The 16,174-nt window shown below is 38.8% G+C and overlaps 1 protein-coding gene across 1 annotated transcript; it reads right to left on the bottom strand.

The window, feature by feature from the left end:
* Positions 1 to 6,058: 6,058 nt before the first annotated feature.
* On the bottom strand, positions 6,059 to 15,139 carry rps19 (ribosomal protein S19). Its single transcript, XM_056267634.1, has 6 exons — positions 15,063 to 15,139; positions 14,305 to 14,381; positions 14,081 to 14,181; positions 8,238 to 8,421; positions 6,937 to 6,991; positions 6,059 to 6,117 (listed from the first exon to the last, which is right to left on the bottom strand). The coding sequence occupies exons 2-6, from the start codon at positions 14,379 to 14,381 to the stop codon at positions 6,091 to 6,093; spliced, it is 444 nt and encodes a 147-aa protein (XP_056123609.1). The 5' UTR covers positions 15,063 to 15,139; the 3' UTR covers positions 6,059 to 6,090.
* Positions 15,140 to 16,174: the final 1,035 nt, after the last annotated feature.

Here is a 16,174-nt window from a genome sequence, read left to right as displayed (position 1 = left end):
CTTCTGCGTGGAGTCTTTGTTAATCTACCCATCATGCTCTGTATGTGTTTGGGGCAGGTGGTGTAGTAAGTCCTGGTGCTTTTGTGTATTAATCTTCTGTGTGGCTGTGATGTCTCCCTGTGTGTGTGGCACAGCCTCAGGCCAGACAAGCCTGTGTTGTCTTTACTCAACAAGCACATGGCATGGCCTGCTCCCTTGGACATAACACCTGTTTTGAGGGCAAAAGGCGAGCTATGAACAGATGCAGGTTAGAAACACTGTGTTTGAGTGTGTCTGTTTGGCACTTGATCTGGGTTCATATACGTTTGCCAGACATAGTCAAAGAGCAGAGTCAAGTTTAAAGGAAGAAAAACTATTAGGAAGATACAAATTAGGGCTGGTAATTTAACATGCCAATTTGGTATGATTAGTCACAAAATAAAAATATTAACATATTAATATGAATTTGCATTCATATAAATAGACATATTGCATTGATACTTTTATTATATATTAAAGTTATAATTCCATTGCAATTTGACATATTTAATACCCATATTTATATTTAATAATAAGGCATTTTCCAACCATCAGAGCAATTGAATTGAAGTAGGCTACCAATTTCACAGTAGTACTCTTTTGTTTTATTAGAAATAATCGATTGATTATTCTACTTTCAGCCCTAGTAATAAAAACAACTCTTCATAGTTTTTTGAAAGAATTTTTATTTATTTAATAAGCATTTATCTAGCCTATCCTTTCTTTCTTAAATTATTTTTTTTTGAAGAATATTACGTTCACACAGCAGCAGAATACGGTTGTCAGTTCTGTAGACTGAATCCTTAATGGCTAATGAAACGAAGACTTTTTAAAAAATCACTATATGGGAAACAAATGTAAGGTAAAAATATTTCGGGAACAAGCACTGAGAAATGGGGGCAGGCACTGTTGCACTCTATGGGGCCGTTCACACAGAAAACGTTTTTGCATTCCACATTCCACTGACCTGCTTCTCCCATTTTAAACAGAAAAAAACGCGCTCTGTGTGAACCGGCCCTATATTGCTGCAATACGCTTTCTCACGACCAGTTCGTACAAATATAAATGAATAAAATGTGACTGATTCGTATGCGTTCGATTTGTCTAAACCCCAGTTACGGTTAGGTTTAGGTGCGGGGTCAGGGGTAGGCCATTCGTACGAATTAGCCTATGTACGATTTAGCAAAAATCTAAATTCGTACGAGTGAGGTCGTATGAATTCGTATACAAATTAGCCACCTCGTAAAATTCGTACGAATTGCCGTGAGATCGGGTTTTGCAATCTCTCGGATTTTGCAATAAGATTGACAGATTGTATCGCCATTGGGCCAGTAAACACGTCATCTGAGATGTCAAAGGGAGGGGAAATTATTTTGATTAAAAACTACGAGGGCACATGAATAAAAATATATATAATGATGATGATGTGCACAGATATGCCTAAATCATTTATAATAAATACAATATTCCATAAAAAATAAAAATTGTCCATTTTGATGACTTTAAACAGGCGTGAGCACATTAACTGAATTATCTAATGTTGTAATTTTAATTATAGTAATTAGCCTACAGTTTTTAATCCCCTCTATATACACCCACAGGCTCCATTATGAAAACAATGCCCTGGAAAGTTAATAGACGTGAAGGCTGCAGGGCTCGGAGTTGTCGGCGGCGGCATCGTTGGAGGCCAAGCCGCACTCAGACAGTAGCAAGTGAACAAACAGCAACACCTTCTAAACCAGCATTCTTGACATTCTCCTCTATCACTCAAAGACATGTTTATCTTTCTCTCTTGCTTCCAAATTACAGGGTAGAGACAGAGAGAGGAGTGGTTCAGGTGCTCCCAAACAGCTGGCGAGTTGAGTGGGGGATATGAAAATGTTATGAAATGAGTCAGGCTATTTCTTGAGAGATGAAGGGCAAACGCAGAACCGCCAATAATGTTGATGACTGATTTTGTAAAAAGAGATTCTGTATTTACACGAAAACACGACCATTGATAAACTGCCGCGGAGCTGCATTATGGACACAGAGAATGAAACAGCTTCCCAGGGAACATCTGAACAAACATTGTGTCAAGCAAACACAGAACAGTAAACAACACAAATCGGCACTCAAACACAAATCACCCGTGGGACACCTGTCTGCAGTGACACCGACGTGAACAAAATGTGTTGATTTAATTGTATGTTTGACGGTATGTTATTTAAGAAACTATTTTCTACTTGTTACATTTTTTTTCCTTAACGAAAGTAACTTGTGCATCGGGAGTAGGTTTTATTTTGATGCAGCTCAGCTTCGCGGTCCATAAATATTGATCTTTGCTGCCCTCTGGCGTTCATTAACCGTAATTAGCCTAGGGTCCAAACCAAGTTGTTGCCAATGCCACTGGTGAATTTATATTTGCCGTTCTTATCCAGACATGAGCCATTAACTGTACGATATTACTTTAGTGGCGATATGTTGTCCCCATTACAAAGAATGTCTTTTCCGCTGCATATGTCGTTAGCTAAATTCAAAATAGCATAACTGCTGTTAGCAAAGACGCCTACATGATTGTCATCTAGCCTATAGGCTAGTAGCCTACGATAATTATATATATATATATATATATTAGTTCAATAATATTTAATATTTTGAGGAGATCTTTTGGTAGGCTCCTAAATACTATTTGTGCAATAAAATAGTATTTATATATAAAACTGCTTATTTTATAGGTTGCTTGGTCAGAGCAGCAATTTGTTTACATTAAAGCACCCATTTAGCTGCTCGACTCAGCGACCTTTATTACAATTTGCAGGGTTCCCAACTCTCACGCATTTGGCGTGAGACACACAGGCCCTCTCACGCTCTCTCTGCCCAAGTAGGCCAAATTGCCAACCCTGCTTTTGGTATGAAACAAAGTTTCAGCTTTCAAATTTTGTAAGTTTTAATACGAAATTCAAACAATACCGTTTGGGCGCACTTAATGTGGCATAGCCTCAGTTGAAGCCTGAAAAACATGCTTTGATCTCGCCGGCGTCATTGACACACGGCCACATGGTTCATGGAGCTCTCATTAGTTCCAAACAAACCAGCCGCGCTGTCAATATGTAATGGCTTTAAAGGGTTAGTTCGCCCATTTAAGACATGAAGTTGTATGCAATCCTTACCAGCACTACAGTGCATACACACTGACCCACTCTGTTGTCACCTCCCTGGTCAGAGTTCTGGCCGCTGGAAGTTTTTCAATAAAGTACTCCCGGTTATTTTCCGGGGTCACAAAACTGTGCGTTTTTACGTGAAAAAATGATTTGCGTTTCAAAGCTTGATTAATTTACCACACAAAAAACACGCCGGTCAAAATTCATACCTCAGTTTTAATCGGCACTATTTTCTATCCATATCAATCCGCGCTGCTGTCGACGTCAACAGTGCGCACGTTCCGATCAGCTGTTGATAGCGCGACTCGCTGACAACATGTCTGACTACGAAACTTCTGATGATGAAACCAATTTTAGCACAATGTCAGACGGATCAGATGATGAAAGTAATTTTAGCACAACGACAATGTTATTGATTGCAACACAAAACCTCAATTGTGTGTGTGTTCAATCAAATAGTTTTCTCAGCAAATTGTACCAATATCCCTATATACTGTTTTTATAATTAGAATATATATATTTTATATTCACGTGTTTTATAATGGAGTCTAAACATCAGCTTGTTTACCGTACAGTTTAGACATGGGATCATAAAGTTAGTAAATAGAGCTTACCCGTGGTACTGGTACAGCAAAACTCTTTAATTTTCCTTTTCCTCCTTGGTTGGGGATGTAATCGTCTTCGCTGAAGTGAGCACTACACACACGAAAATCCTTTATTCTGGATATTTTAGCTCCCGCAGAGTAGCCGATAGCAACCAGCCAAATCAACAACACGCGCTTGCACCCCCTGCTGGTGAGATCGACTAACAGCAGATGGAGATTATGCTCGGTAAGCTGTCTCATAGTTATATTCGAAACAGGAATACGATGGAATCTGAACTTTGATCGCGGCACATCCTTGTGGTCACAGCCTGGGAATTTACAAGTTCGCACCATTGTTAATTTAATACTTTTTACGTCGTTGTAAATCATTTGTGTAAACACTATGGAACAGCTGATCGGAACGTGCGCACTGTTGACGTTGACAGCAGCGCGGATTGATAGAAATGGATAGAAAATAGTGCCGATTAAAACTGAGGTACATGAATTTTGACCGGCGTGTTTTTTGTGTGGTAAATTAATCAAGCTTTGAAACGCAAATCATTTTTTCACGTAAAAACGCACAGTTTTGTGGCCCCGGAAAATAACCGGGAGTACTTTATTGAAAAACTTCCATCGGCCAGAACTCTGACCAGAGACGTGACAACAGAGTGGGTAAGTGTGTATGCACTGTAGTGCTGGTAAGGATTGCATACAACTTCATGTCTTAAATGGGCGAACTAACCCTTTAAGCGGGATACAGGTATATGCAGCCATTTTTGGTAAACATTGGAGCATAGTGTGCATTGATTATTACGTCAAAAACATTTACAGTATCATTTTATTCTGGAGAGTGATGGAGAGGCAACATGTTAATGTTTTTCTTGTATATAACCCAAAGGTATTCCTTACTTATTGATCACACTCATACGTGGTCAAATAAAACCCAATAGAAGTAAAAAAAAAAATAGTGCTAAAAAAGCAAACTGCATTCAACAAAATATTTTGTCTTTATATGTACAGTAGGCTATATATACATGTGAATTGATATTGAATCAAGAATAAATAAGCTTGGTTCACATTCCTAAAAATTTGGGTCACAACTTAACGACTATATAGGCGAATGTAGGTCCCATGGCCAAAACCGTTGAGAACCATTGTGTTAGACAACCTAAACTTAAAAGGGATAGTTCACCCAAGTTCAACCCTCAAGTTGTTCCAAACCTGTATGAATTTCTTTCTTCTGCAGAACAAGATATTACGAAGAATGTCAGTAATCAAACCGTTGATTGACCCCATTGTAATTTCTCTCCATACTACGGAAGTCAATCAAAACATGATCCAGGTAGTGGAGAGAACTCTTGCTGCCAACACAAACCAAATGGACTTTATATCGTACAAGCCCACATGATGGCACTGTAACCATGCAGCAACCACACAGTTCAGCACAATACACAGCGGTTTGACTGCCATGCATTTATCCATTAACTGCTTCAAATTCCTCTGCCAAAACTAGCAGAAGGGAAATAAAGACACTTGTCTTAATGAGTAAATCAATCAGCATCCATGCCAAGTTACACAAATCCACCCTTACGGTTCATCTGACTCTAGGAAGATGATGCAAGCAATTTGCCTGAAGCACCTGAGACTGAATTAAAGGAGAACTCCGGCGCAAAATGAACCTTTGGTCTAATAAAACATTGGTACCTAGTCAACCGTTCTCTGAGATTTGTTTTCATGATAATCGAATGTAAAGAGTTCTCTAAAAACTGTTTAGCGTATAACGCTAGTAATGGGGGCATTTTACCGTTTAATAAGATATTTTATAAAGACAGTCCACTTAGTGTATACAGACAGGAGCCATCTTTGGAAAACAGTCGACTAGTCAAACCACGAACGCCATTCATACAGTTCAGCTCCCTTAGCACGTCGTTCGTGGTTTGACTAGTCGAGACGGTTTTCCAAAGATGGCTCCTGTCTGTATACACGAAGTGGACTGTCTTTATAAAATATCTTATTAAACGGTAAAATGCCCCCATTACTAGCGTTATACACTAAATAGTTTTTAGAGATAAAACTCTTTACATTCGATTATCATGAAAACAAATCTCAGAGAACGGTTGACTAGGTACCAATGTTTTATTAGACCAAAGGTTCATTTTGCGCCAGAGTTCTCCTTTAATGCAAAATATGACTCAATCTGAAAACAAAAAGAACATCAAGTTAAAATATGGATGGAGGGGAGGAATATCTTAAGTATTACATTTTTCAGCTTTTGTCCCTGAAGGAAAAACAAAAAGACAGTAGACACAGTGGTTGGTTTCTCAAAAAAAAGTTTATTTTACACTTCAAGATTTCTTGCTTGCAGTGGCAACCTGCAACAGATAATGAAGAAAAAGGATCAGGATTAAGAGACATCCATCAAATCAGTCTGGTTATTTCCTGCACCCTGTCGCACCAAAATCCGTGAGAAACAAATCAACAGTGGAGAAAGATTTAGGAGCCTTTCAGGTTCTGGTTGCCAGGAGATTGAGAAAAACATTGGGGTCTACACTGACATTGTTTTTGCTCATGCCACCAATGAGAAGCCAAGCATATCAACAGTGCCCTGGAAAGAGTCAGAGTGCAGAAAACACAGCCAAGGCAAGCACAACACAAGAAAATCACGTTAACTCATCTGAATTCAGCTCATTAAGGGGATCAGGCAGAATAAAATGCCACCATACGGCAACCCAGCGAGCATGAAATTCAATCGGCTTGTTTACTTCCTCCAGCATCGGATTGGCGCACAGCGGTAGCTCACAGGGAAAGCGGAGGACCAACAGAGGGGCGAAACGCAAGCGAAGGCTTTGGAGGGGATGTGCATGCATTTCCTTTCTGAAGATAGTACTGTGTCCACATATTAAAAAGCTACTGCAGTCAAAACTTAATTGTAAGGCCTTTTGAGTGAAAATAGGATCTGCTCTCACTCATGCTGCATTTGTGCAGCAACATTTTAATTCATGTGAATTCTGAGAACCATCATCTGTTGTACAGTATTTAACTAACTTCAGAAGCCTGACACGACTAAATCAATAGCGATTTTTGAATCCACTATTTTTCCTCAAATTTTTTTTTATTATTATTATTATTATTTATTTTTTTAACAAATGCTCAAGTTGACAAATACAGTAATACAATAAGCAGCTTCTTACCTGCCCAGCAATTCTGTCCAGGTCTCTGGTCCCCTGAGGGGTCAGTCTACGCCCACTGGGAAATGGAAACAATTGAGAATTAGTTAGAAAAAACAATATAACCATGGATTTTAAATCACAATACTGTAAGACTGGAAAACTGGAAACTGGGTGAAGAGATAGACCACTGGTCTATGAGACAAAGGAACTTGGCAAATTAACATTTGAACTCTCACACACACACACTTCTTTCCCGCATCCCCCACTCTCGCAGTGACACATAAAAACTCACATAATACTCAATGATAATCATTCACATCAAACCATAGATATTCTTATGTTTGGTATCATTTGAAATGTCTCAGGAATGAGTGGTACAAATGTCTCATTCCCAAAGTATAAAACAAAAGGAAATAAGGTTAAGAGTTTATGGATATCTGGCACACAAATGAATGTGGTCTCCTACTCCCAGAAGGTGTGAACTCAATGCTAATTTCCACTGTTAGCAAATGGTACCATGCAAATCAACTTCGGCCCCCAGTAAGTCTGGGGGGATGAACACAGTACATTTCCACTGTGAGTACAGGTTTACATATGAAATAAGGTCTGGCTATTTAATGGAAGGCAGCAAGGGATCGTGGCTTTTTCTGTATTTCAGATAGCCCATGAGGTAGCTCATGTAGTTCTTAAATGTTGGGTTTGCATCTATTTCTCTATTCCTAAAACATTTGATGATTTGCATTGATTATCTTTCAATTGATTATGGAATTGTTATAATACATTTACCTGACATAATAAATTGTTATATTTGATTATTCTAACAGACTTTGACTTTATTTTCATTGGAGTTAAAAGGAATAGTCAAACATTAACGTATATTTAAAGATGCACAGATATCACTGAAAAACACTTTCATTTTATGGAGTCAGATGAAACGAGTTAATACATAAGATAATGTATTGCATTTAATTAAAATCCCTTTGCCATTGGAAGAGACGGAACGCGCATGTGACCTTCACCGCTAATTTGAATGCCGCCCTTGGATCGAATTAGACGGACTTACAATACCAACATGGATCAGGGGTGTCAGAACCTTCTTTGAGGGCCACTGTGCCTCAGTTTGGCTCCAATTTAATGATTAGCTGGTTCAGATGTGTTTAATTGGGGTTGGAGCCAAACTCTGCAGGACAGTGACCCTCAAGGAGCAGGACTGGACACCACTGATATACAATACAATATATTTAATTGCCCCCTTAGGAAAATTTGGCTTGGGCTTAGTGTATATATAGAAATAGTCAAAGGCAAGTCTGCAGTCTACTCACCCATTGGGGTCTTTCTCCACCATCTTAAGGCCCTCAAGGGCCTGGAGCACTTTACGGGCCACGTTCTTAGAACCCACGCTGAAGTGAGAGGGGCACACGCCATTCCTCTTACGCCCACCGTAGATCTTGGTCATAGAGCCCACGCCAACACCTCCACGCAGGTACAGGTGACGCACTGTAGAGGCTGAGGGAGGACAGGGGGTCAGAGGAGATTTCTTCAAAGGCAGTGAAGGACAACAGAAGGCAACATGCCAAGAAACCACCAAATGCAAGTCAGTTCAAACTCACAGCATAAAATCTATAATATCAGTACTAGGGGTGTGCACGAATATTCGATCTGTAATTATTATTCGAAAAATAAAAAACTATTCGAATTTTACTACGTTGCTTTGCTGGCTGTAAATGCAGTGAATCCATGATAAATCCCAAGCACTAGCTCGCAGTTATAATTAAATGCACTGGGTGGCGCTGTTGAGTGTTAACAAGTTGTGTGTATTTGATCACATCATTTTGTCGTCTGCCTTGCGAAGTTTGGAATTACTTACCATCTTACTAAATGATCTCAAAACGGAATTACTTTTGATCAAATTAATGAATTAATCTGAGTTATAATATCATCACCACAATGAGAAATCACATGAAATCCAAACAGTTGCATGTGGAAAGGCAGCTGACCAACACTGCATCACGACTGCAGGTAAGCGCAGCTGGACCCCACGTGATCCGAGATCACTTAACTAATAGCAAAATGATTTGAGACATACTTCCTTTAAGTTTCTTTGAGGGAGACCGGTTTAAGAACAGAAAACGCAAAGTGCTGTTAGAAACTTAGAACATCGATATCTTTGTGTCTCTGAAGCGTCTGTCAGCGCAGTGTCTTTTCTCACTCGAGCATAAATTGCTGGCGACGCCCCTGCATGTGGATATTGTTTTTCTCAACATAAACGTCAAACAATATAAACATGATAATCATATGCTGACTCGAGTGCGTGTACGTTCTGTACGATGTGGCACAATCTGCTTTATTAGGCGTTTTTTTTTTTTTTTTTTTACACATAGGCCTACTGTTTAATGTTTTCCAACTAAAAGAAAACTTTTACATATATTGTAAGCTTGTTGTGTATATTGCCTAATCGTAAACTTGTTCAGAAATGGTGACAAAAACGTACAAAAATAAACTTAAATAACGTATTTTTCGTTAAACGTCATTTAAATAAACGAATATTCGACTTTTATGAGCCCAAATATTCAAATGCAATTTTTTTGAATAATGCCCATCCCTAATCAGTACCTAACTACTCAAACTCAGCTCTTAAATATACAGTCAAGTGGGATCTTTGCTTGTTTCAGAAAGTCTAATCAGTTTCTCAGCACACACCAGAAACTGCTGACACATTAACAGGACAAGGTCATTAATAATCGAGCCCAATCCTGACACAATTGCTTGCTTTGAGAATCTGGTGGAAAGCAATGGATGGTAAGAGTAAACATTAAAAAGCCACTAAACTTTGTCATTTGAAAAACATGACATTTGTGCTTACAGCACAAAGCATTCAAATGGATCATCGACCACAAAACAGCAAAACAAAGTTAACCACACTAAAGGCGGTAGGGGTGTCGAAATTAATCGTTTCTACGATGCAGCACGATGCAGATGAGGACGATTCGGTATCGGTTTAGTAATAGACCATAACCGATTATAATGTTCTGACGTCATTTGTCGCGTGTGTGCTTTGTCGCGGTAGCATACATTGGCAGAGGGGGGCGAGATGCGAGTGCGAGTAATTAAAAATGCTCCAACTACTTTAAAAGCCTAACGTTACATCTGGGCACATTTCGGCTTATATGACCAACCTGATAAGCACGACCTGGAGAAGACACGTGCTGTGTGCGCTCATGTCACGCACAAATAGAATACGCAGGAGGTAATACCACTAACTTGATAAAACACGTTAGCCGTTTTCACCCCGAGCTGTTAACGCCTGGCAGTCTGACTGCTTTTAGAGTACGCGGATGCCAGCCAAATACAAATCATCCACCCGCCCCAATAATTTTCTGATTTAAGTATCCGCACCCGATGGTCAAATTACAATTATTCTGTGTTGTTGTTACGCGTGATTATAAATGGATGATCATCACCTTCAACAGCAGACTCAGCGACGGGTGAAGTGCGCATCTCTAACGGAACGGTAACATTATACACTGATGAATGAGCGCTGCTTTTAAATTAACATTTCTTTAAAAAAATATTTGATATTTCATTTTATAATTTTCATTACATAAACAGGCTTTACTCCCTTGAAACAAACTGGAATGTCCCTGTTTCTGTCACTGCGACTTCCCGAACAGGCAAACACCCAGATATTACTTTTGAAGTCAAATTAAAAGTTGAGGATGCGGTGCAACGTGATATCGAATTGAACTGAATCGATGACATGAGAATCGTAATCGAACCGTGAGACCAGTGTAGGTTCACACCCCTAAAAGGAAGACGTACGTACACTGTGCGAGTTCAGACACTCGGGAGGTTGTGAGCTTAACATTAGTCGCGTCAAAGCAGCTAGAACACAGTACGACTGTACTGCACGGCAAACTTTTTAAACGTTTGAAAATCATCGGGGGTGCTCATAGTAGGGCTGTTGGAACGAATTCCAAAATTCGAATATAATTCTAATATTTAAAAAAATCAATACTATTCGAATGCTAAAGTTACTATTCGAATATTTATTTTTTTATATGCAATCTTGTCTTTCTCACCACCTTCTTGGCTTACACGCATGTGAAAATGAAATGCTTTTGGTTTCGTCTGATGAACAATAAAGTTTTTGAATCGTAACACAATTGTGCACGTTATACACGTTGATCATCATAACAATACTGTCAAAAATGGTAAATGTTTAACGACGTAAAAAAGCGCCCGTGAAGCGCAAATATCTTGGCGAAACCTCAACGGATTCGGTGAGCACCAAACTCGCTGGAACCGTCTAGTCGAACTGAAAAGAACGATATAAAATTAAGTCATTAATTACTCACCCCCATGCTGTACTTGTGGGCCTGAGACGAGAGTTCAAGAGATTTTCAGGACGCATGCGCGAGAACTGACCTTCTACTACTATTCCTACTTCCTCTGCTTGTAAGACGCGCTGTGTAGTAGAAGAAGGTCAGTTCTCGCGCATGCGTCCTGGAAATCTCTTGAACTCTCGTCTCAGGCCCACAAGGAAGCAATGGAATAGTCGAATAAAGTCGTCATTTTTGTTTGTTTTTCGCACAAAAAGTATTCTCGTCGCTTGATAAACTTATAGTTGAGCCACTGTAGGCACATGGAATATTTAAACATTTTCTTTAATGACTTTCTGGGCCGTCAAGTGTCATTCCCTTAGGAAGCCTATGTAGCAGTGATCCAGCTCTCAGATTTAATCAAAAATATCTTCATTTGTGTTCCGAAGATGAACGAAGGTCTTACGGGGTTGGTACAGCATGGGGGTGAGTAATTAATGACTTAATTTTCATTTTTGGGTGAACTAACCCTTTAACAGCATAAATAATTTCCATGCAAATTCGACAGAGACAGACAGATTCTCTCTTACTGCTAAAAATTGCATACCGAAAAGCTGGACAAGCAGTTCAATGCCTTCATTGCTCAAAACGCAGATCTTAACACAGGGCTCCAGACTAACTTTTCCACTGGTTGCACTGGTGCTACCAACTTTCTCAGTTGGTCGCACCAGCATATGATTTGGTCGCACCTTTTTTTTTTTTTTTTTTTTTTTACATGCCATGGGATTCATCAATGCATGCTGATGAATAGTGGTCTTAATCTGCATACCATAGTTTTGCACTGATGTAAAAACACCGACAGTGACAAGACCCCATGTTAGCAAAATATTTTAATCTTAACTATCAAATCAAAATATTCTCAAAAAAAAAACTATTAAAAAGTTAAAAGTAAAAAGATGACTGTGACAAAGTAGTATTTAATTAAATGGATTTATGGTGAGATTACTACATTTTTATTTAATTAAATGCATTTATGATGAAATTCATTGTCATGTCAATGGGTCTCATTCATGAAACTTGAGCAGAACGAATTTGTGTAAATCGTGTGTAAAGTGGTTCTGGCGTAAATTTTCGGATTCATTAAAATGTTCGTATTTTCCAAATGTTAGTTGGTACACAAGAAATCTACACCTGCTCCCAGCCACGCGTAAATAGTGCGCTTAACACCCGAACGTTTTGCTCATTAAGGCTGCATTTTAATTCACCTTAATCGGGTACATATTAGTGGTTTGATTAGTCGAGACTGTTTTCCAAAGATGGCTCCTGTCTGTATACACGAAGTGGACTGTCTTTATAAAATATCTTCTTATTAAACGGTCTGTACACTTACAAAGTTCTCAATGCTTCGTTTTGTATGTAGGGACCCTCATTATGTTACTGTGTTAGCTTGTTAGTGGTATAAACTAGCGATTTCTTTTTACTTAATAGATGCCCCCATTACTAGCGTTATACACTAAACAGTTTTTAGAGATAAAACTCTTTACATTCAATTATCATGAAAACAAATCTCAGAGAACGGTTGACTAGGTACCAATGTTTTATTAGACCAAAGGTTCATTTTGCGGCGGAGTTCTCCTTTAACTGAGTACATGACCATGCACTCACACAAATGCGACCACATAAAATTTTAACTTGCACATTCTCAAAAAATGGTCGCAGTCTGGAACCCTGTCTTAACATAAAATGTAAACTTGCAACTTGTGTGCCAATGTTAACCTGCAACTTATGTGCAGAGTAGCATTAATGCTGTGAAAATATTTATATAATACAATATTATTCCAATTAAACCACAAAGCTTCATTTGATATGAAGGCAAGCATTTGATTTTGTATTTTACAACAGTGTTTTTTATAATCTTTGGCAAAATGTGATTGAAGTTTAAACTGCACAAATCTGTTTGTTATATTGTTTTATATACACACCACTGCTTGCCATTTATTTCTGAATTTACATCACACTTACTGAGAACTTGAAACAATGTATACTTAAACATCTTCCACTGCATTTAAGCAATTGGTTCATATTTAACATTTCTAAGGCAACATTCACACCATCCCAAATCCAATTGGAATCTAATCTAAAATTATTGATGTCCACAATGTGTATCGCAACTGTTCAGATCTTATTTGTGTGTCCATGCAGCTCTTTCATTTTACAGAATATCTGCATAGGTTTCTATTGTAATGACGTTGCGTTGGTAGGAATACACCAAATACAACAAGCGCAACATGGAGGGGTTTGCAAAAGAGATGTCTTATTTAAATTTTACAACATGACAATGTGTAGCTGCCTCGCTAGTCTACTGCGTCTTATGAGGCAGTGGCAGAACCGTAGGCTGGTATGCAACTGTTGTCTCCGTCGGTTTACAAACATGTCTCCCTTATATTGTCATTTTCTGCTCATCTGGCACTTTGGAACACAGCCTAGTTTCAGCAGCGACTTTCAGGTTGTTTTCTATAACAACGTCTGACTTTTACGTTTTGTGGCGTGAGAGTCAAACCATGCGAAATCCGATCAGAGCGGTCAGACAAACATTTCCAAAAATGCGATTAGAATAGGATTAACCATTTCATGTGATTTTTTTTTTTTGCCGTACACACTGCTAAATTCAGATTTGGACAGTCTGAACGTAACCCAAGTATTCAATAGCATATTACTGCATATGTACATGGCTGTAGTTAACGAAGGCAAAGCCAACATACTTGTTCTCCAGTATCTGAGTTTCAAGCATCTTTTTAAATTTTATTCATGTCCAAGAGCTCTTGTGAAAGAAATGGCACACTCACCAGCTCTGACGTAGAACCAGTTCTCATCGCAGGGAGCTAGCTCTTTATGCTTGGCCAGCTTAACAATATCAACCCAGTCTGGCACCTTCAGCTTCCCCGACCTGTCAAAACAACAGGCTACAAAATAAACTACAGTATAACTTACACAACCCCAAAAGGGAGTCTCAGACAAAAACTTATGGACATGAATACAATCAACACTGAACACAAACAGTTAAACTGACTTCTTGAGGAAGGCTGCCAGCGCACGGACAAACTCCTGCTGGTTGACGTCTTTCACGGTTACACCACCGCCTGGCATCTGAAAATGATAATCAATACTAAATTTAAGTCACAGTCACATATAGGGATAATTTACAGTTTCCTTTAACAAGAGCAAGTCACATGTAAAACGATTAGCTAGCTATTAGCTAACACGAATATGAGCTAACTTACATATGTAAGAAAGTCTACGGATAGTGGGGACTGTTGCAGAGACAGAACAACCCTCATTATTAATAATAGCCTAAATATAATTGAAAACTTAAGTGTTCGGTTTTGAGTGTAGTTGGGTGTTATAAATGGCGTTAGCAATACGGCTAACGACCACGTTAACAGTGAAGAGGAAAAAAATGTACACAAACAAGCTCTATTGACTAGCACATAAATGATAAGACCGGTGTTTTAGCCCATTTAACGACTAATTTTTTTTATTACCATTAACTTATGGTATTTTTAACGCAGTTAAGTAAAGTAATGCATGCTGAGTAGACCAGGCCTCAATACGACTGCATGGGCGCAGCCATTGGAACACCGGGGATTCTTAGCATGCGATATAATTTTTAAAACAAATTAAACTACGAGTCTCGTTTCAGCGTCATTTTATTGAGATTAAGTGTTAATATGATTACTGCTACATTACAAGTTCGATATAGGGTCAAACTTGTGACACAAATGCGTAAAAGTCACTTTATAACCTAAAAAGATACGGAGTATGATTTACCTTGCTTGTGGACAGCAAAACGAAGAGGGACGTGCAGGGTTTCCTAGGCGTGTTAACAGGGGCTGGTCGCGTTTGTTATCGCGAGATTTGAACATGGTGCAGCGAGAGTGACTCTCTCGCTGCTGCACCATCAGTCAGAAAATTCATCTCAACGTTCCCTTAATAAATCTTCAAGGAAAAAAAAAATACATAGACCGTTTTTCACCATCTTAAACTTATGAAGTTAATGAAATTTGCTACTGTCCACAAATTTGAATTTATTTTTATTTCTGTTCTTTATGAATCCATCATTGGGCTAAATCTATCTTAAAGGGGTCATTTAATGGCATTTTTGTACAAGCTAATATGATTCTTTAGGGTCTAAATTAAAAGTTTGTAAGATACTTTAATTAAAAATTCTCATTAGTATTGTAAGAAAACACTTATTTTACCTGGTCAAAAACAGCTCTGTTTTCAGCACGCCGTTTCAGTGTATATGACTTTAAATGATCATGAGCTTTGCTCACTCCGCCCCTCTGTTCTATGCGTACACCAGAGCTCTGGCGTACACCATTTGTAACTCAATAACCATATCGCGTTGTTCAGTATAAACGTGGGATTATGAATTATATTGAGAACGTCATACATAGAAAACATGCCGTAATGTACCCTGAGTGTAAACCTTAGACGCATTCATCGTGAAGCGTGCAGCTAGCGATTTGCAAAGATTAATATATTAATATAAAGTTTAATAAAACGTTACACTCACTTCCGTTCTTCTGGAGATTCAGCAGGAACACGAATATCTGGTACCGATCCATTTTTCATGAGCAGCAGCTTTATACTGATACTCGTCTATATAAAGCAGTCTGGTGAGAAATGATTCGCGCAAACATGAACGCATTGACGTTGCTCGTGGGGAATATTCCCTTCGAAAACAAACACAGCCACTGCGTCTTCAGCGGTTCGGATTTAGGAACATTAAAATGACTGTGTTCGTTATTACACCCAAGAACAGAACACCACAATCGCTTAGACGCCATTCTGCTCATAGACAGTGCTCCAGCATGTCAACAATGACCGCGCCGGTCCGCGCAGACTATGATTGACAGCTCTCTCATGGAGCTGATCTC

This window comes from Rhinichthys klamathensis, unplaced genomic scaffold (assembly GCF_029890125.1).
Source record: "Rhinichthys klamathensis goyatoka isolate OS25496 unplaced genomic scaffold, OSU_Roscu_1.1 h1tg000262l_1, whole genome shotgun sequence".
Classification (NCBI taxonomy): Eukaryota; Metazoa; Chordata; class Actinopteri; order Cypriniformes; family Leuciscidae; genus Rhinichthys; species Rhinichthys klamathensis.
The sequence above is the reverse complement of the archived record's forward strand: the minus strand, read 5'-3'. Positions and strand labels throughout refer to the sequence as shown.

Bases quoted from the DNA above. Each gene is read 5' to 3' on its own strand.
- rps19 (XM_056267634.1), bottom strand. From the start codon at position 14,381: ATGCCAGGCGGTGGTGTAACCGTGAAAGACGTCAACCAGCAGGAGTTT. The intron at 14,182-14,304 runs GTCAGTTTAACT...TTGTTTTGACAG, and splicing joins CTGGCAGCCTTCCTCAAGAA to GTCGGGGAAGCTGAAGGTGC. The intron at 6,118-6,936 runs GTAAGAAGCTGC...TATCTGTTGCAG, and splicing joins TGGACAGAATTGCTGGGCAG to GTTGCCACTGCAAGCAAGAA.